At 48.6% G+C, this 21853-nt stretch overlaps 1 protein-coding gene across 1 annotated transcript in view; it reads right to left on the bottom strand.

Moving 5' to 3' along the window:
• Nucleotides 1–21853, bottom strand: part of LOC311368451 (RAS guanyl-releasing protein 2-like) — a 34000-nt gene that overhangs the window by 1575 nt on the left and 10572 nt on the right. Inside the window, exons 2-13 of the mRNA XM_084487258.1 lie at nt 21281–21501; nt 19408–19510; nt 18876–18932; nt 17957–18088; nt 16654–16804; nt 14462–14635; nt 10358–10474; nt 8528–8809; nt 5980–6060; nt 3658–3783; nt 2782–2897; nt 1979–2331 (exon numbers count right to left, since the gene is read on the bottom strand). Coding sequence (XP_084343384.1) covers nt 2097–2331; nt 2782–2897; nt 3658–3783; nt 5980–6060; nt 8528–8809; nt 10358–10474; nt 14462–14635; nt 16654–16804; nt 17957–18088; nt 18876–18932; nt 19408–19510; nt 21281–21350 — 1644 coding nt within the window. The 5' untranslated portion in view covers nt 21351–21501 and the 3' untranslated portion in view covers nt 1979–2096. The remainder of the gene's footprint in view (nt 1–1978; nt 2332–2781; nt 2898–3657; nt 3784–5979; nt 6061–8527; nt 8810–10357; nt 10475–14461; nt 14636–16653; nt 16805–17956; nt 18089–18875; nt 18933–19407; nt 19511–21280; nt 21502–21853) is intronic.

Raw genomic sequence — 21853 nt, 5'->3', positions numbered from 1 at the left:
TCTCTCTCTCTCTCTCTCTCTCTCTCACACACACACCCCACCCAACTTACCACACACAAACACACACATATCCATGACGCACCCTCCACCCAAACACACACCCCACCCAACTTACCACACACACACACACACACACACACACACACATACACGAAGCACCCTGCACACAAACACCCAACACACCACACACACACCCGACCAACCACACACACACGCCCCAGAGAGATGCGGCTTGTCATTGGATAGCATATTTATTTCCAAGCTATCACAGCGATGACATCAGCCCAATGTCAACAGGCCACTAATTAACTCTGCACCTACATGAGGTTGGGGTTTGGTTTACCCACAATGCAACATTGAAACGGCAAGACTGTCAGAGGTAATTGGCCTAAGGCCTGACGAGAGAGAGAGAGAGAGAGAGAGAGAGAGAGAGAGAGAGAGAGAGAGAGAGAGAGAGAGAGAGAGAGAGAGAGAGAGAGAGAGAGAGAGAGAGAGAGAGAGAGAGAGAGAGAGAGAGAGAGAGAGAGAGAGAGAGATTATTTATCAAATAAAATAGAAAGAAAGGTTACTAAAAGGTTACTATGAGAAAGATATGCATCGGCGTGTGAGAGATAGGGAGAGAGCGATGGACAGACCAGGAAGCAGAGGGGGAGAGAGAGAGAGACATAAAATAGGAGACATCCACAGAGGTAAGGTTGGAGATACAAAAGGATAGGAGAGAGAGAGAGAGAGAGAGAGACTTTGATCTCCAGACAGGGCCCTTGCTTGACTGCTGAAGCAGGTAATGAGGTGCAGATCTCACGCCGGCCGTGCAACACATGGTTCTCCAGAGCCCCTGACGCCTCGTCATTTATTACAGCACAGAAAAAAACACGGCTTCTATAAAAAAAAAAAGAGCAGCTGGGACGCACCGTGGTGTCAGTGCTGGTATTTCCCCCGGTGTAACGGCACGCAGTACTGACTACAATATATTTATGTTCACAAAACATGAATACGTTTTCAAAGTCAACGCATGACGGCGCCTCTATTAGCTGTCAAATAGCCTGCAACATGTCATCTTACAATCACGTTTTTTACACAGTCTATGGAAAAGGAAAAGTGGTCTTCATGCACCTGGGTGCCTGTTTGCCTGCAGTTATGATGATAGTGTTTGTTTATTATGTATTATTCTGTTTTATCAAGTGTATTGTTGTGGCCACTGTAGAAGCTGCTTAAACATTAACATTAAATTGACCCTCTGTGACAATAAAGATAAACTTTACCCATTTGTTATGTCACTAATGGGTAGACTCAAAAGTGGCCCGAAACAGCAATTCAAACCGACCGAATACATAGAACCCGTTCACAATCGCTGTTTTCACATATGGACGTACAACCCGCTTTTCTCCCGCTATTCTCCCGACGGGCCTTAAATGTGAATGACATATCCTGACGTTGGACTTCCTGAAAAAAGACTACCCCTCAGGTAGTATTTTAGCTGGCAGGAAATGTTAATTACCTTATATGTGAATGAGCAGTAGAATGTCTGTATTTCACATCAGTCGAGTGGGCGTGTTGATGACTCTTTGGTCTACGTTTGCATAAACGATAATCAGCCTGTTGCCTTTTGTTCGCTGAATGTTTTAAAAAGTATTTAACTGTGGCACTGCTTTTCAGAGTCATTCGTGGTGAACGCTAAATGATAGGTCTTATCGTAACCCTCAGAGTACAACATCATACAATAAATTACAATACATGAGGTCACAGCTGCACGCGTATATAGAAAATGTTTTTCACCTTCGAATTCCTTTCTTGTTCGTCATTTCTTCTATTTGTCTCTAATTGATGCTCCAATTTTTCATCAATCGATGCGGATGTTGTGGATGCAACAGAATATATGATGCATCGCTGCAGCAACATTTAAGATGATCGCGATGAGTTCTGCCCATTCTGCCTCCGTTGCTGTCTGCGGTCAAACCAAAACAAACCGAGACCCTACGCTATATCCCGCCCCTTGCACGCCCGCCCCCTTAAACCAGCCGGAGATTCTACTGATGACTGAGCGACACTGATGTCACGCATATCGGGCATCAAGTGTGAATAAGTGAGAATGACCCTCACGGTCGAACCTCCTGATCCACAAATGCGGAGAAAAGAAGGAGGACATATGTGAAAACGTCTAATATGTGTGTGTGCGCGCGTGAACTCACAAATCCGGCGCAGTTCTCGCAGAAGGTGGGCTTGACGTAGGTGGCCTCGGTGAAGGTGTGGATGAAGCCCATCTTGCAGTTGAGCAGAGAGCTGGCCTTCATGAAGTAGTCGATCATCTCCTCCCGGCTGATCTTGCCGTCCCTGTGTGTCCAGAAACCAAGGGAGTGTGTTGTTGTGGTAGCAAAGGTTATCAAACTCTTGACACCAGCCGTCTAGCCCGCGGGCCTCTCTGAGCACGGTGACCTCATACTGCCTGCCTAATCATGCCTCTGCTAAATGACAATCTGCTAACTCTCTGGTTGCCAGATTGAAGCTGTTTCAGTTTTGCGGAACTGAAATTGTAACTTAATAATGAAACTTGGTCAATTGCTTTGAGAATGTGTTCCCTTTCTCTCTTTGTAGTCCGCATTTGTAGTGTTGTGGTTGTTGCTGTTTCGTGGGAAAGCTTCCCATAAGCGTTTCACACGTTTCAGCCTTGAGGGTGAAGCCAGGTCTTCTACAACAGACGCGCTGGTGTACGTTTTGTTTTTTTACGTGTTACGTGTGATTTCTTCGTTGGTTACAGGTTTTAGATTTGGGGTTCGTACTCACTGGTTCTTGTCCAGCTCTCCAAACTTGCTGAGGTAGGGGAAGTTGTTCCTGATGGCTTCAAACTCCTCCTGGGAGATGTGGCCGTCGCCGTCGGTGTCAAAGTTCTTGAACACGGACTGGAAACGGATCACAGACGGGGGGAATTAGGCGGAAAATTCATGATGTACGAGTAATTTCGCAATCTATATTCAGAAGTCTCTTTCGACCCACACTGATCATTCTCGGCCACTGGATGTGAAACTGAAGGCGACGATCGAGACCCTTAGTGTGGGGATGTGTGAGTGCCCCGAACAATGAGTCTGCAATCTCAAATTCTACACCATTATACCCTTCAGGGTGAAAAAAATAAATAATCTGGAGAAGTGCGCGCGTGTGTCGTAAGCGGCGTGTTAACCGCTGACCCTAATTACTGGGATCATGCCGGAACGCAGCCACCTTCACCTTCTTAACCCTCCATCCTCTGGTAACTATGGCAACAGATCATTACGCTCTACAAGCGTGCTCGCCAGCCACCGGCTCCGCCGATGAAATCCGGCCTCCTCGGCATCGACGTGACAACGCTAATTACACCTGGCCCGGGTGACGAGGGTGCCGTTAGCGCGGAGGTGTGTGTGTGTGTGGATGTGTGTGTGTGTGTGTGTGTGGACGGGTGTGTGTGTGTGTGTGGACGGGTGCGTGTGTGTGTGTGTGTGGACGGGCGTGTGTGTGTGTGTGTGGACGGGTGTGTGTGTGGACGGGCGTGTGTGTGTGTGTGGACGGGCGGGCGGGCGTGTGTGTGTGTGTGTGTGTGTGTGTGTGTGTGTGTGTGTGTGTGTGTGTGTGTGTGTGTGTGTGTGTGTGTGTGTGTGTGTGTGTGTGTATACCACCCCCCCTCACCTCCACCATCTGCTCGATGTGCTTGCGGATCACGGTGGGGTCCGCGCTGGGCTTCACCGACGCCGCCCACTCGTCGATCATGGTGGGCTTGGGGTCCGGGGCCGGGGTGCTGGGGCTGGAGTTTTGCTTTGTAAACAAACAAACAAACAAACAAGGATCAATAAATATGGCGGCCTGAAAGGGAATGTGTAGTAATGTGTAGTGTGAAGTCAGAACCAATTGACTTTGGTAAACGTAACTTTACACCACTGTAGAAAGACTCTGTTACAAGTAGTACTGCTGCGTTCATAATCTTACTCAAGTTAAAGTATTAGCATCAAAATATACTGAAAGGACCCAAAGTAAAACTGCACTCATTCTGCAAAACGGTCCATTTCAGAACTGTATATAACCTGACTCCCCGATGTATTGATGAGTAAGCACCACTAATGTGGCAGCTGGCCAAGGTAGAGCTGATTTGAATGACCTTTACATTACAGGGTAGCTTTATCCATACTTATACATCATCAGTCATTAGTTGTATTTTGTAGTAATAATCGGAATCTGTAAAGAAACTAATGTCGTCAAATAACTGTAGTGGATTAGTAGTAGTAGCAGTAGTCGTGGAGTAGAAGAATGAAGTAGCATCCAATGGAAACAGTCAGGTACATTAACGTTACATTTTTATTCATGCATACTCCTTCTAGTTAATGTACTTGGATACACAACGCCTTCAAACATCCAAAGAATGTTTGAACATCCAAAGAATGTTTGAACATTCAAAGAATGTTTGAAGGCGGGGTTCAGGGTGAGGAGCACATTCTAACATCCATCCAAGGAACCTTGAACTCCTCCTTCACCACGACCACAACCTCTCCCACTCCACAACGGTGCACAAAGTGCTGCTTCCCCACTCCAGCCGTCACGGAGTACAGGAGGTTGTGAGTCGTGTTTTTGGTGTCAACAAAGCTCTCTTCTCTTATCTCTTGCCCTCCTGGCCGTCCCTGGAAAGAGGGATCTCTCTCCTGCGTTGCTTCTCAAGGTTACTTCCTTCTAAAGGGGTTAGGGGGTGTGGTGTAATGGGGGCCTGTGAAGTCCTCTGAGACTGATACTGTGACAACATAACACTTGACTTTGGTCTCAAGGTCAAAGTCTTTATTATCAATTTCGTCACATGTGACAAACATACAAAGGATTTGAAACGTGTGACGTGCACTACAGATAAAGACATTTACTTATATAAAAAAAAATATATATATATATATATATATAAGAGTAGCTTTTCTCTAAATCAGCCATTCTCAATCTTGGGGTCGCGAGATGATTTCTGGGGGTCACCAAATCATTTTGGAAAAATATAAATGTATTTATTTAATATTTTTTTATTTAATTTTTATCAAAATTTATGTAGCGTCCGACCGGACGTTAGAAGGACGACGAGCGGTTGGGATCAAACAGGCATTTTATTTACTCAAAACCAGTTACTGTCGGCCGTAACTACACCAAAACAACAAACCTGTCCACTAGTCTCATGTCTGCCCTTCTCATTCACACATACAGACACTAGGGCTGTCAACGAATATTCTAAATTCAAATATGCATTCGAAAAACAGAAAAACAGACATTTGAAGGTGAAAATTAATATTCGAATGTAGAAAAACACACACTCGCGAGAGTGCTTTGCGAGTGGGCGACCAGAACACTACAAGACAACATACAAGAGTCAAGCGACAAGTCAAGTGACAAGAGTCTGGACCTTAAATTGCTTGTACAAAACTCTTGATCAGCACTCAGCATTTGTTTATTGTTGTTCTTTATTTAAACCAGTATGTGCAGAGAGAGTGAGGGGGAGCGAGAGAGAGAGAGAGAGAGAGAAAAAGAGAGCGAGTGAGAGCGAGGTCTGCGGTCTTGGCCATTAGTTCATATACTTATTTTTGTGTAGGTAATATGTTTTCAAATATGTTTATACTTAAATAAACTACCTATACAAGTAGTTATGTCTCGTTGTATTAGTTTGTCCTGTTATTGACGTAATGCACGTCATTGACATAATGCGCAAACATAGATATTCGAATAGTATTCGAATATATGGGGGGGAATATTCGAGGGAATATTCAAACGTCATTTTTTCACAGCCCTAGTGTGTGTGTGTGTGTGTGTGTGTGTGTGTGTGTGTGTGTGTGTGTGTGTGTGTGTGTGTGTGTGTGTGTGTGTGTGTGTGTGTGTGTGTGTGTGTGTGTGTGTGTGGGGGGGGGGGGGTCGCGGACAGCAGTGCATGTTAAATTGGGGGTCGCGACTCATAAAAAGGTTGAGTCGCGACCCCTGCGCTAAACGTCTGCTTACCGCTGGCTTGGTGCTGCGTGGCTCTCTCTGTAAGGACATCTGGTAGATCTCCTCCTCTGTGTGATACTGGTCCAGAGATACCTGGAGTCCACACAGACAGCGTGGTTGTCACTTACCGCCCATATATGGTCAGCCGCGGTGGCTTTTCCTGTAGCAGCCATCCTTTAGCGACAAGCTTGCGAGGCTCGTTGTCACGAAACAGCTTTCTGTGAGCGTGAAGTCTGCAAGTCTGCAATTTTAAACTCGATGTGTCAACAGGTGAAACAGGAAAGAGACACAAACGAATGTACCGTCGGCAAAAAATGTGTACATTTTAGAAAGCCTACAATAATAATAATCCAGACAGAGATGTAAAGGTTGTCGTTTTTTTTTTCGAACAAAATTCCCATAGAGACGTTACCGTGGCAACGCGGGCGGCGCTACAGTTACACCATTTAAAAAGGTCATCCATCATCTCATGTCTTTTTCACATGTCGGAGAAAGTGAGTGGAGGGCTATCACGATTGGTGCCCACACTCACTGCGGGTTGTTTGTGTTGTCGTGGCGTCTAGCAGGTAGGCTCAGCTCAATTACATCGCTGCCCAAAAAAACAACAACCCGCGTGTACGCCTGCTTTGCCGGAAATAATAGATTCTGAAAATCCCGGATAATTAAATCCATTTGTCGCGTCCCAGTTCATTATTTCATACACAATGCGACTCGGGCGGCGAGATGTTGAGGAGATAATGAGGTGTTTGCCACAGGATGCAGAGTCACTTGCCAGCACACGCTACTTCTGCCCCAAATTGCAATCAAGCGCACGATAAACAGAATTTATCCGGACGATTGCCAGGAGGAGCCGTCCTCCGTAGACGGCACGCGGAGGACGCTATGGCAACAAGCTGGAAGAATGGCTTCTATTTATATAAGGCCTGGTGTGAGTACAATGAAATAATACAAAGAGATTTCAATCGGTTGAACTCGTTCATTTGTGAGACGGGTCTTTTGTCTGTTTCTAATATCCTGGATTGTTCTCTATAATTTAGTTGAAGTATTAAAAGCGGCAGTTACTAAAAAGGCCGAAGCGGTTTTCTCGCTGTGTTTGGGGTTTCAAATGGGAGCAGTGCTTAGTGACTTGTAGGAATCACTTCTCATGCCAACCGTCGCCATAGCGTGGAAATGCTATTTTTGTGACGGCTATCAATCGTACTACGGTGGAAACGAGCTACGGCGGAAGCGAGCAGCGGTGAAACCCACGTCTCCGATAATTAGCTATCGACAAACTTTCTCCAGGTGCGCCTCGAGCACCGAAAAACAAGTAGTTGTCTTGACATTGTTAGTTTGTCAGAGAGAAGGGAAGAGATTGCTGCCAAACTCTTGTTTACAAAACAGGAGATTAACATGAAACAAACAAGCAACCTTCCGGGAAACATTGAGGACGGAACAATCTGGAGTTTAGTTTTTTGTTTAACTTGTGTTATTGTGTAGTAAAAAAAATAAAATAAAATAAGACCAGCATCCAATCACATCTCCAGCTTCCACTCTAAAAATGTCACTGGGTTAGGCTTTCCGATTAGTGGGTGCCCTTTCTGTCGCATTAATTATTTATAAAAACTGCTTTCCTGAGATGGTTTGCGACGCCTTGTTTATTGGGGTCATATTCTGAGGGCTGGCCAGATCCATCAGATCCAGATCCATTCAGAGAAATGTAATTAATAATATGTACGCATGCCTGTTCCGTTTGACCATTAGTACGTTTGATGCCTGGAAAGAGAGAATACTGTATTGAAGATACAAAATACAAAGAGAATATTATTCTCTCACTTTTTTTTACACGGTAAGGAAAATGTATTTATATTTTTTCTATTTAAATGTATCAACGAGTCCACTACCCTTTCCTCATAATAGAAAATGATACGACTATTCTAACACCAATTGCAGTGACAGAAATGCACTAAATTGCATTTTTGGGAGCGGAACCAAAGGCACATGTGGGTCAGCACATCAAACAGGAGGAGCCTAAGCGGTTGATGTAAGTGGTTAGTTTGAGAACTAAGATTGGATGCAATATAGACAGCATTATTTAGTCCTGCACCACACCACTGACCCCTCCAGATCCAACCATGACCCTCAGACATCTCCAGACCCCAAAGACCCCCCCAGACCCCCCCAGACCCCTCCAGTCCCCACAGACCCCCCAAGACACCTAAGACCCCTCTAGACCCCTCAGACCCCTAAAGACTCCTTCAGACCCCTCTAGAGACCACACCCCCCTCCCAGACCCCCAAGACCCCCTCCAAACCCCACACACCCCCCCAGACCCCTCAAGACCCCCCAGACCCCCTCCAAACCCCCCAGACCCCTCAAGACCCCCCAGACCCCCCAGACTCTCCCAGACTCCCCCAGACCCCCCCCCCCAGACCCCCCAGACCTCCCCCCAGACTCTCCAGACTCCTCCAGACCCCCCAGACCCCCCCAGACCCCTCCAGACTCCCCCAGCTCCCCCAGACCCTCCAGACCTCCCCCATCCCCCCAGACCCCCCCCCCCCCCCCCGCAGCCCGCTCTCACCGTGAGCAGGTTGAGCAGGTCGGTGTTGGCGTCGATGCTGGGCGCGGTGGTCTGCACCAGCGCCAGCTCCTGCAGGATGGCGTACAGCTGCTGGGTCTTGGCCAGGTTGACGCGGCTCTTCTCCTTGTCGGCCCAGTCGGCCAGGGCCACGTGCACGGCGATCAGGTCCTTCAGGTGCACGCCCAGGATGGGGAAGCGGAAGCCGGTGCAGTCGGCGAAGCGCCTGCGGTACTGGCTGTAGTTCCCGCACGAGGTCACCAGCTCGATCAGGCCGTTGAAGAGCTGCGGCCGCCGGGAGCAGGTGTAGAGGTGAGCGGGACGGCATAGTAGCCCTTGATCACAGGTACAGTCTCAAAGGGCATGATGCTTAGGACACCCCCCTGACCCTAGCCCCCCAGAGGGCAAGAAAAAACTCCCCTGAAGGTGACATATTATACCACCAGGTGTGAGTGTGATGAGCCGTCACTAGAGGGCGTGTCCACCTAGATGTGTGCTTGTAACGGCTAATCACACTCACACCTGGTGGTATGATATGTCACCTTTAATTAGCGGATAAAATCTTCAGAAGGAACGCAGAGTGATCCCTCCCTCAAGGGACGGTCAGGAGTGCTATGGGTGCCATTATTGACATGTATAGGTACATACAGGCGAAACATTGTCAATGATTTAGCTTATAAATGTCGTGTCTATGGTGACGGGTTGCTGGCTGGTTAACTGTAAGGAGAGTCCAGGCATTCAGGTGTCGTTCAGAGGTGCAGTTCCCTGTTCCCTTCTCCATGCAGGCTGCGGTTTCACCCGATTGAGTGGGTTTTGATGTGGATGTGCTGTCAGGTGGGGGGAAATGTTGCCTGTTCTAAAGGCCGCTTTAAACAAACCGGAGAGGCTTCGCCGCCGCGGCTTTTCCTCGCGCGGCGATTTATCCCCGGTCGTCTAATCGCATTGGATTTAATTGGATGTTATAAAATTGGATGCCTACACCACAAAAAACGGTGCAATTACTACAACCAAAACAAACTCTGGGGTAGCGCTGGGACGGGTTTTAATGCGTCGGCTAACGTCTTTCCATCAATCTCCATGAACCCTGCAACACAGACGAGGTCTCCTGGAACCGAGGAGTGGGAGGTGTTCCGCTGACTCAGCAGCACAAACGTCCAGACGCTGAAACGACCTCGATTACATAATCGATCACGGCGGCTTTATGAGCTTATTGGGGGCGATCGAGTTACGGCGCGCGCTGAGTACACTCAAGTTATCCGGATGTTGGTTATGGCTCGTAAAAGTGAGGAGAACGGGACTACAGGGGAGTAGAGAGAGAGCTCCTGGTTTGTGGATGGAAACCAGAGAAACTCAGTTGGGTGGTGGTGGTGGTGGTGGTGGTGGGAGGGGGGTTGGGTGTAGGTGGTGGTGGTGGTGGTGGGGGCTTAGGGTGGTGGTGGGAGGGGCATAGGGTGAGAGGGGCGTAGGGTGGTGGAAAGGGCGTTTGGTGGTGGTGGTGGTGGTGGTGGTGGTGGGAGTGGCTTAGGGTGGTGGTGGTGGTGGTGGGAGGGGGGTAGGGTGGTGGTGGTGGTGGTGGGAGGGGGGTAGGGTGGTGGTGGTGGTGGTGGGAGGGGGGTAGGGTGGTGGTGGTGGTGGTGGGAGGGGGGTAGGGTGGTGGTGCTTGGGGGGGGGGCGCTGGGTGGTAGTGGTTGGGGGGGTGGTGTAGCTGGTCATTTGAGGGGCATAGGGTGGTTGTGGTGGTGGGGGGGGGGAGGGTGTTTGGCGGTGGTGGTGGTGGTGGGAGGGGCTTAGGGTGGTGGTGGTGGTCGGGGGGGGTGTGGTGGTGTCACTCACCTTGTTGGTGTCGGCGCTGATGTGCGCCTGCGTCTCCTTGAGGCGGGAGATGGAGCTGTTGCTGAGCCCGCCCACCACCGCCATCAGCGTGTTGAAGTTCTGCAGCTGCAGCAGCTTCTGGAGACGGCCAATCAGAGAGCAGATAGAGAGACGGGGGAGACGGGGGGGGGGGGAGAGGGGGGGGGAGAGAGATGGGAGATTATTGAGCTCAGTTAGGGTCGGAAGACATGGAGAGTGAGAGAGAGAGAGGGCTGTGTGTGTGTCGGTTTCTGTGTACCATCTTGTTCCAAAAATGATGGCTCGGCAAAGGGAAGCAAAATGAGATATGGAGGGGGAGGGAGGGAGGGAGAGAGAACAACATACTGAGAAAGAGAGAGAGAGACAGCGAGAGAGAGAGAGAAAGCTAGAGATGAGAGAGACGGGGGGGGATGCGTGAGTCAGATAGGGAGACTGCTTTTTGGCATTCCTGCAAGTCAAAGGAAGATGGGTTGAGAGGGTGTTGAATTTGTACATGTATTTTTAAATTCTGCGCAAACCGTGAACATAATGCTACAAACACATACGCACAAAGAAACACACAGACAACCACACACACACGTACGTACACACACACACACCCACACACACACAAAGACACACAAACACACAGACAGGCAGACACACAGACAGACACATGCACACATACACACAATGCACACACCAACAACCACTTGAACGACAAAAAAAGCCACACAAACTCACTAATTAGCATATTATTCTGCTCAATTGAATACCGTCTCGCTCTCTCTCGCTCACTCTCTATGTCTCTCGCGCTCTTATTCCCTGTCGCTCCCTCTGTCTCCCTCTACCTTATCTCGAGTTTGGACCACGACCTGTCAAAAGTTTCAATAACACCAAGTGAACGTTTCACCGCGGGGCCCCGCGTTGGCCTTCAGCTTCTGTGTGTGTGTGTCGCTGTGTATATGTGTGTGTGTGTGTGTCGGGGTGTGTGTGTGTGTGTGTGTGTGTGTTTTTGTGTGAAGCAATGTGTCTGTGATGGTGTATATGTGTGTTTGTGTCGGGGGGGGGGGGTGTGTGTGTGTGTGTGGGTGTCGGTGTGTGTGTGTGTGTGTGTGTCGGTGTGTGTGTGTGTCTGTGGGGCGCACTTGCCGGAAAGAAAAATAAATAAATAAATCAATGGGGTCACAGCTGTGTGGGAGGGATGTTGTCAGCGGGGCTTTTATTTTGTTACCTCCCACAGGCTTACGAATCAATCGCCGAGTGTCGTAGCATGAGGTAAACCTAGCTCGGAGCAGTGTCACCTTAAGTTAAGACTAAAGCAGCACTGGCTTTAAAGGGTTTGAGGAACACACACACACACACACACACACATTTTATTATTTTTATTCCACTGTGTTTGGAATATGTGGGCTCCCGCATGCCATCACAGCCTGACGCAGGGGAAAGAAAGTCTTATTATAGTAATAGTTAGTGTGATAGGAGGATCCTGGTATTAAGTGAACCATGTGGAATGGCTTCTATGTAGAGAAAGCAAACCAAGATAGAGGCTTCTAAGAGGATCGAATGCGTCGTTCAGACAGCGAAAGACGAGAACAGTGAACATCGACGGGTCTTTAAACCAACAGCACGTCAGTGACCTCAAATCACAACCTCATCAAACAGCGTGTTTCATAACGGAAGCAGAAGCTATTTTTTTCGCAAGGCCTGGCGTCGACGCAAACACTTGTGCCAATTGTGTCAATGCGAACGCGCGCCGACACGTGTTTCAAATAGCCGTGAACGCAAATGCGACATGTTTAATAATTCAGTTGAACACGAATTCCCCCTCCGGGGAGAAAGAGGCCCCTTAAATACCTCGACAAATAGCTGGACCCAGGAGCAGCTACTGGGAGAATGTATGGGGAGGGCTTTAATGAGGCCGGTGGTATTTGTGAAGTGAGGGAGATGGAGGAGGAGAGGGAGGAGGAGGTGGTGGTGGAGGAGGAGGTGGTGGAGGAGGTGGTGTGAGGGAGATGGAGGAGGAGAGGGAGGAGGAGGTGGTGGTGGAGGAGGAGGTGGTGGAGGTGGTGTGGGGGAGGCAGAGAACAGGAGGGGTGGTCTTCTCAGTCTTCCTGTCTCGGGGGGGGGTTTACAACTCAACGAAACAAACAGTACGAGAAAAAGAAGCCGATCTATTTTTAGATTTGGTTTTTTAGGAAAAACAAATAAAGCAGGAGTATTGTTCGGAGGGGTTGGAATGCGGCAGAACGACAGAGAGGATACAGAGGGAGAGACAGGTGGAAGGGGGCTGGTTTGGGAGGTGTTTTTTTTGTTTTTGCAGAGGGAGGGAGGATGGACACACGCTGACACGCCGATAAATAAACAATGAGATTCAGAGTCTTGCAGACAAAGAGAGCAGCCAAACGCTTTGCAGCCGAAAGGTTCCCGGTTCGATCCCCAATGCCCGGCGGTATACATGTGAAAGCATCGTTGAGCGATATTTCATCACTTCAACTTGCTGAATAATAAATTAGATCAAATACACTATTTATTTTTTGCCTTTTATTTATCCTATTTCGTCCTCCACCCATTCAACAAAACTTAAACTTCCTCTAAAAAATGTGAACTTCCTCTATGCTGAGGAAATTCTACGCTAATGATGATGATGCAATGCAACTTTCACACACATTTCAACCAATCACATCATCTCATTATCACTCCCCACCTTACCTCACATCAAGTCCTCAGGCAGGCTAACACCCAGCTGGCGCGCAAGATTGGTCACGTGCATAACATGAATGAACCAATGACATTGTGGACAAATCAAATCTCATGGGTCTCTCTGTGTGCTAATATCCTGTTTAGATGCGTTTTAAACTACGAAGGCCGTGGTAAAACGCTGCCTTGGCAGTCGTGGAAGCTAGACCGGGGCAGATTAACGTTAGATTAAAGTTGGGATTAAGAATGTCTGAACTAGTCGGCTCACTGTGGATTTAACGTGTCGACCGAAACAACATCACTCTGGAATACATCGACGACTGGACTCATAATTGCCCCAAAACGTACCCTGTAATCTGCTCTGCTGAGCATCCCTCCCCATCGCTCTGGTTTTCGTTTCAAACAGGCATGCCATTGGATGTGTGTCTCTCTCTCCCTCTCGTCCTATCATTCTGTCTCTCTCCATCTCTCTGCCCGTCTCTCTCTGTAATGACGGTCTGTGTTGTGTTTGGTTCATAAGTGCATTAGAAAAAAACGGCTCGCTGCTTTCAGAGCATCACGGCGTAGAGTCAGGCCTCTGAAACGATTCCCGCAAAGGGCCGGGTCTCATTGTTGAAAGAGAGAGGAAAAAGTCTGCAACACCAGTATATGCGCCCAATATGATATTTATTTACGGTGACGTTTCGGGCATACTCAAGCCCTTGATCAGACGGTCTCATCGGGTCTCATTGTTCCCGGTTAGAATCAGTCATTTGGATAACAACATCTCATTCAATAAACTCACTTTTCATTTCCAGGCAACATATGCTCAACGAGACCAGTCGAGTTAGTCCAAACACACTTGAGCATAGTGGGAGAAATGGCAGAAGGCAGACTGGCAGTACTCTGCCTAACAACAGGGAGGGCGCCTTTTTTGGACTCAAGACATGTTCATGTGCTACGTTTAAACTAGTTGTAGAGATTGTGTACCAGACGAAAAAAGGAACACTCTGTACCGGCTGTTGAGGAGCTCGTTCTCCGGTGTGATGATAATGAGTCGGCAGCGACGACACACGACGCTCTTTCTAGCGTTTAGCGTCGACCGGTGAACGACGTCGAACGATTGGGCAGTAACGAAAAGGTGAAGGAAAAGGTTGCTGCGAACGATCTCCAGCTGCACAGTGGATTCAACCTCACTTACATCGAATTGATCAATAGAAAATGCCGTAAAAAGACACACACACCACAGCTCGGGTTTGCATTGCCTATCGGGATTAGCAAGGCACAGCACAGCGTGGCTTGGCACAAACAAGCCACTCGCGTTGTGTCTGGACACGGCTTAGCGTAGCATGGTGTAGCGGTGTGCGCGTGTGCCTGCACGTGCGTGTGTGTGTGCGTGCACTCCTTTTCGCGTGTGTGTGGCGGTACCTGGGCCACCCTGATGAAGTGCGATACGACGGCGGCCCTCTGCGGGGCGGTGGGCTTGCTGAGCACCATGAGCTGGATCCACTGGGACACGCTGTTGAAGAGGGTGATGAAGCGCTCCAGCACGGGGTTGTCCACCGTGCAGCCGTGCATCACGAAGCTGTGGTAGTCCTGGAACTGAGAGAGAGAGAGAGAGAGAGAGAGAGAGAGAGAGAGAGAGAGAGAGAGAGAGAGAGAGAAAGAGACATGAGGGGGGGGGGGGCATGAAGAGAGGGGTTGGGAGAGAGACATGGAGAGTCATTGAGAGAGACATAGCAGGGATGGGAGAGAGACGGTCGGGGGAGAGACAGAGAGGGCCAGAGAGCGAGACTTGAAGAGACACAGAGAGATGGGTAGGGAGAGAGACAGAGAGGGACAGAGAGAGAGAGACACTTATAGAGACATAGAGAGATGGGTAGGGAGAGAGACACAGAGAATGACAGAGAGAAAGGGGTAGGGAGAGAGACATGGCGAGACATTGAGAGAAACATAGCAGGGGAGTGGAGAGACGGTAGGGAGAGATACAGAGGGACATAGAAAGAGAAACTTAGAGAGAAATAGAGTGAGAGGCATTGAAAGACATAGAGACAGAGAGAGAGAGAGATGGGGGGATGGGGAGAGAGGCATAGAGAGGCATAGAGAGAGTGGGAGAGACGGGGAGAGATGGGGAGAGAGAGAGAGAGAGCGAGAGAGAGAGAGAGTGATTGGGTAAGGTGAAAAAAGAGCGATAAAGAGGAAGAGGAACATGGAGAGAGAGTGGAAATAGAGGAAGAGATGGCGAGAGATAGTGGAAGAATCAGAGAGACGCCCACGCACACTTGTACAAGTGTTTGCCGCATGCTGAATGCTGAGTGCACATGTGAGCCCCCCTCTCTCTCTCTCTCTCTCTCTCTCGCTCTCTCTCTCTCGGCTGTCCTGACACAACCCAACAGACCATCACTATCTTCAGTTATGTTTATTCATCACACCATAAAGCACCCGTTCATCTCATCCCCCTCCCCCCCAGAAGTACTTCAGTGGCTGTTATTGTCTGTGTGTGTGTGTGTGTGTGTGTGTGTGTGTGTGTGTTGCCTGCGGGGCCGGCCAGTGTGTAAGATATCTAATGGTTATAAACGGCGACAGACAGGGACCCGCAAGGTTTTGTTGTGTTTGACAAGCAAGACAAAAACAGCACTGCACAAAGAGGACCGGTAACAGGCGACAGGCAAATTGGCTCATGGTCTGACTGGCGTCTGTTGTCGCTGCCAAATACAGAGCCCTGCCATTGTGTTGGAAGGTCGTTTATTTGTGTTTGTTGAGTGGGTTTATCTGTGTTGAGGGTGTTTATTTGTGTTTTTCCAGAGACGAATGGTGCATCTATTGCTGTGAGGGTCGGGTATTTCCCAAACAGAGTAAGAGACGGCATCCAATTTGGATGAAAGGTGGGGGTGATGTAAGGCTGTCTGTAATGGAGAGATGGGAGGGGGCGTGGCTCTGTAATGGAGAGATAGGAGGGGGCGTGGCTCTGTAATGGAGAGATAGGAGGGGGCGTGGCTCTGTAATGGAGAGATAGGAGGGGGCGTGGCTCTGTAATGGAGAGATAGGAGGGGGCGTGGCTCTGTAATGGAGAGATAGGAGGGGGCGTGGCTCTGTAGAGGAGAGATAGGAGGGGGCGTGGCTCTGTAGAGGAGAGATAGGAGGGGGCGTGGCTCTGTAGAGGAGAGATAGGAGGGGGCGTGGCTCTGTCTAGAGGAGAGATAGGAGGGGGCGTGGCTCTGACTGTAGAGGAGAGATGGGAGGGGGCGTGGCTCTGTGGAAGAGAGACTGGAGGGGGCGTGGCTCTGTAGAGGAGAGACTGGAGGGGGCGTGGCTCTGTCTAGAGGAGAGACTGGAGGGGGCGTGTCTCTGTGGAAGAGAGACTGGAGGGGGCGTGGCTCTGTAGGGGAGAGATAGGAGGGGGCGTGGCCCTGACTGTAAAGCAGAGTTATGAGGGGGCGTGGCTCTCAGGACCCAATAAGATGACAGGTGAGGTAGCAAAACGTATTGTCAATTTACCAATCAGCTCTCTTCTCTTTAAAACACAGTAGTGAGCTGAACTAACTTGATGAGTGCAAAAACTCATGCTTGCTCATAACCACACACACAAGCGCATAGACACACACACACCCCACACTGACCAGTATCTTGCAGAAGGACTTGTACTCCAGGTAGGTGAGGTGCTCGGCCAGCTCGCAGGAGTCCAGGTGGTCGAACAGGAGGGACATCTTCCTCTTCTTGGACACGGAGGGCACGCGCTGCGTCACCTGCCGCTTCCACTTGTAGGACGGCCTGAAAAAGGGGGGGGGGGGGGGGGGGCAGCAGAGGGGAAGGATATAGATAAAGATGACCTCTGACGACCTTTGATGATTTGATGGATGGATGATTGGTAGAATTGCCTGATCGACGTGCTGATGGTGAAGGATAGGGCAAACCGATTGTCTTTTTTTGTTAACAACAACCACTTCCTGCCACCAGCACGGTTCGCATAGCGTGTGTCCGAGTCTCTTTTCGGTGTCAGACACGCGATGGACAGAGGTAAGGAAAGGACTAGATGTTTTTGGGATTTCCATAAAACCAATTACCTAAAATGTCAACTCTTGGAATAGAATAGAGAACGATTTTGATTATATTTGTTTTGCCCGTTTTTTTATATAATCTTTTCCAAGGCCAATTTGTGCCCAGGAACAGGGGAACGCCAATTACTCTTACACTCGTAGAATTAAAATAATGTGTGTATGTGTGTGTGTGTGTGTGTGTCAGACACGTTAACAGCATTTTAAATGAAGGGTGCGGCTGGCCCAAACCTATTAACAACATAGGGTCTTTTTTGTTGGACTTGTTCAATGGCGCAGTTCACTTTTTATCTCAACATGAATTTCGGGGTTCTGGTCATTCCACCACACAGAGACCCTTTCAAGGCCTCTCACACCTCATGACCACATACAGTCATCTTCACAACCCTGGACTGGCGTTACAGTACTACGGCGTGACTCCGGAGATCTCGTTCCGCCAGAGCAGTCGTGGTGGACGAGGGACATGCAGACAGAGAGTTGTGGCCTCGCAAAGCACAGAGACTCACGTCTGCGACCGGACACGGGCTCACACGAGACGAGATAAGCACACACACGCCCATACACATGCACACATAGGTATACGCACACTCACGCGAACAGATGTGTACAGACACATACACACAATATATATATATATATATATATATATATATATATATGCGCACACACACAGGTGCAGACACAAATATACACAGATAATGCAGATAAATGCACACACGATCACACAAATAGATGCATACACATTTGGTTAGAAAAAAAACATGTACGGGTCGGGCACACGGTGAGAAACACACACACACACACACACACACATACACAGACACACACACATACACACACACTGCGATATAAAAGCGAGCGCACGTACACACTGTCGATGTCAATGAGCTGACTCTGACTTTCGTTGCCCTCGGTGACCAGAAGGTCTTTGAGGTCTTTGATCTGTTCGGCCAGCTCCGGGTTCAGGTTGAACTCTGCCGGGAACTCTGAGATCCAGTATCTGAAATCAACACGGGGCCGTTGATTAGAACAGAGGTACAGAAACACGTGGACGGAGTACGCACGTTATGCGTTGTGTGGCTGAGAGAAACACAAACGGACAGAGACAAGAAGTAAAACAGAGAGAAAAGATGGGCAGAAAAGTCTGACAGGGAGACAGATGAAGAGAGACAAGACAAGACAGTAGGTCAGGCATGCAGACAGACTTTCAGACAAATACACAAGCAGGCAGGCAGGACGACCGACAGAAGTGCCGAGAGGCCAAACCGATTTATAGAAGGAGAGTGACAGGCAGACAGGCAGGCAGAGAGGCTAATGGAGATGAGAGTGGATGGGAAATGACCGTTTGCGCTGTGAAACAAGGACTGACACTTCCAGAGCAGTGTTTCTCAACCAGTGGGTCAGGACCCCCCTGGGTCGCCTGATTTGCATATGAGGTCCTCTTGAGATTGCTTTGGCATAGAAGCTACAGATATTTGATGGTGCATTTTGTTCATTTCTTTAATAAACTCCTCCCTAAGTCCTTTATATATATATAGAAAGTGTGGCTAATGATTTGTAAACACGTGCAGATCACTTTGTGTGTGTGCAATGCGTGTACATTCACTGAGGTCTCCGTATCACTGGCAGATGTTGGCAGGCTGTGAACGGCGCGTGCGACGACGCAGACGCACACTGGGAAGAAGTCGGGGGTAACAACAAATGAAAGCGTGAAAAAAACAGTGTGGAAAGCCACCGTTTTGGATGTGAGTGTGTGTGTGACGGGGATGGGGCGGTGTCTGCATTACTTGACCAGGTGACAGATCCTGGTCCTCATCTCAGCAGTGCAGCTCTCCTCCTGGGATCTGTAGTTCTTTAGTCAAGGAGCAACCAGCTTGTGTGTTCGAAACGTACAATGATACACTTCCTCGATTTGTACGACTATTTCATTTTTCAGGCCCGAACACATGACGACCGTGGGTTAGAAACCGTGCGGCAAGTGCATTCACGTCACTAGACAACTGCCACACAATTACCGTGTCCACAGAGTCAAAACTAATAAGGTGCACATATAAAAGCAAAAAAAACGAAAGAAAAGCACAAGTTAAATTTGCAGGCAGTTGATTCGTCCTTGTTTTTTAATGGCATGCACTCCTTTCATCTGTCCCTCATAGCGTGCACAACCCCCCCCCAGTCTTTAAAGTGCGCGTGCACTCTCGGGCCACCGCGAGACGCCGATCGTGATCCTGCAAGGTTGGGGCGTGCAAAAGTGGCCGGGGTGAGCCTCTGTCTGGCTGGCGGGCGTTGGCAGGTGGCGCACAGGCGGCGATGGAAGGATACTTGAGCACAAGTCTCTTGGCCATGTCGGTGGAGGGCAGGTACCAGGGGTGCATCATCAGAAACATACGCACGACCGACGAGTCCTTCAGCGTGCCCTTCTCATCTAGGGGGAAGGGGGGGGGGACACAAACACATCACGCAACAGCTAGAATCAAAACAGGGGGGGGAGAAGGATAAGTGCACGTTTGTGGCGTGCGTGTACTTCGGACGGGGTCTGCAGGGCGGTTGTTGACTGCAATCAGCCAGAGGGAATAAGAAGCCACTTGTTGCACACGGGAGTGGGAGCAATTGACAAAGAGGACGGCTTTCTTTTTTCTAGCAGAGTGATAAAAATAGCGTTCTTTGTTGCGGTTATGTGTGTGGTAAGTGTTTTTTATCGTTGTAGAGAGTGGCCTAGATAATACCTACTAAAGTCGACTTCATTTATTTTTATTGCTAACACTTTACAATGCATTTGTATTACGTGATGTATTTTTACGAGCTCATAGCGTAAAATAACCCCGGACGTACCTTTGGGGTATACCACGAACCTCGATTAGTGGGTTAGCGAGGTATGTTGCGCTCAAAGCATCTCTCTTTTAGCATCGCTGTGTCACCATGGTGACTTATGCTGCCAACCAAACCTGGTCGGGAGGAGGTTATCGGCTAAGATTTTCGAGTTAGATCGGCTACTTAAAGCTAAGCGCAGCTTCCTAGCCCCTCCTTTGACAATGAGCCTGTATCGTACAGGAGTCTCTCCGGAGACAGACGGTCTTTCGGGACAGATCCGATCCCTTGGCATTGCCTGATAATATTCTTTATGAGAGATACAGATTCTCATCAGAGGGTATTTGCTATTTTGACCGTCCTTGTTGCACCTTATGTAGGCAATGCTACACAAAGAAGCCGTGCACTTACTGAAAAAAAAGGTTGTAGCGGCGCTCAATACATTGCTGAATGTGTTTGTGGTGTTTCCTAGCTTTTTGCTCACTCAAACTGTCAAGGAAGTATTTTATACACGTTCAGGAAAAGCAAAACCTCCACCTCCGTGAGAGGAGGAGGAGGTAGCGCATCAGTCTTGAATTCCTGCATAAAAAAATAAAGGCCAGCTCGTACCTCTCTTTTTGTTTACAAGAACCATACTATCGGCACTGCCAAAACCCCTCCCACTCATTCCTCCCAGTCGAAATGGACAGAAACCAGAATCATTTAATGCACTTAGTCAATTAGCTACTTAGTTAGATTTATTACCAATTAGCTAATGGTCTGTTAATCAATAACTAATGGTGTTTATCTTTAATGATGATGTTCTTGCTGACTATGGTATTGAATAGGGTTAGAGTTAATCTAGCATGACATTGCCGGACCGAATGGCCTCTGGACGCAATTGGACGCCCCTACAACCAATCAGAGCAACAGAAAGTGTGACCCATATCTTGGTTGTGTATGAAAAGGGTTAGGGTAGGGTTAACCAAAACCCACTAACCCTAACCCCTATGCAAATGCTCAATAATATTGCTTATTACCGCACTGCAATGGTAATGATTGGTTAAATCTGTGCCCTTATTGTAAAGTGTAAGCCGGGTAACCCTAACTGAGGGCATCGCTGGTCTGGCGGTTATGGGGCTTGACCAATAATCAGAGGTTTGTAGGTTCAAATCCCACCCAAGACGCTGATGTGGTGGATTTGGCACGGGACCTGTAATACCCCCCTTACTACTAGTAATAGTTGTACACTCCGGGGATTAATAAAGGTTAGATCATTATTATTATCTAATCGCTGAGTTTAGTCTAGAGGAAGCCTACTGGTGTTAGACAGTAGGGATGGAACACCCTCCACTATACACCCTGTTGCTCCTCCACCCTTCTCCCCGCCATGCACCACCCTACTGACCGAAGGCTTGGATGCAGGCCTCCACCAGGTCCTCCACGGTGGCCGACTGCTCGGTGGAAGTGGTCTCCATCGCTCCAACCCTTACTGCTCCTCCACCTCCTCCTCCTCCACCTCCTCTTCTCCTCCTCCTCTTGTCTCCCTCACGGCGATGTGGAGGATCCTCCGCCCTTCTTCTTCTATGGTTCTCCTGCTTCTCCCGTCACAACAAGATCAGCTTGGAACTGAGAGAGAGAGGGAGAGGGAGAGGGACGAAAGAGAGAGAGAGAGAGATTCAAAGGTTCAAAAATGTATTGAGATATTTATGCATATATATATATCTATACTGCACCATTTCCTTGTGTTACAAAGGGCTTAACAGGGTAAGCGACAAACCGACTGCATTGAATTGAAACATGACAGTCAAGGACAAATAGGTATACATTCATAAATGTTAAAATATAAAAGACTTGTAACAGAAAAGTTCAAACCCAACAGCACAGACACAGCAAAATGCCCGAACTTGATAACTTGGTGATTTATTTACACGTATTTCCCTTGGATTGATGGATTTGAGTGAGGTGATACAAAAATAAA

The sequence above is a fragment of the Micromesistius poutassou genome (genome assembly GCF_964030765.1).
Source record: "Micromesistius poutassou genome assembly, chromosome: 23".
NCBI lineage: Eukaryota > Metazoa > Chordata > Actinopteri > Gadiformes > Gadidae > Micromesistius > Micromesistius poutassou.
Note: the sequence above shows the minus strand (reverse complement) of the source record. Positions and strands in the feature narration are given on the sequence as shown.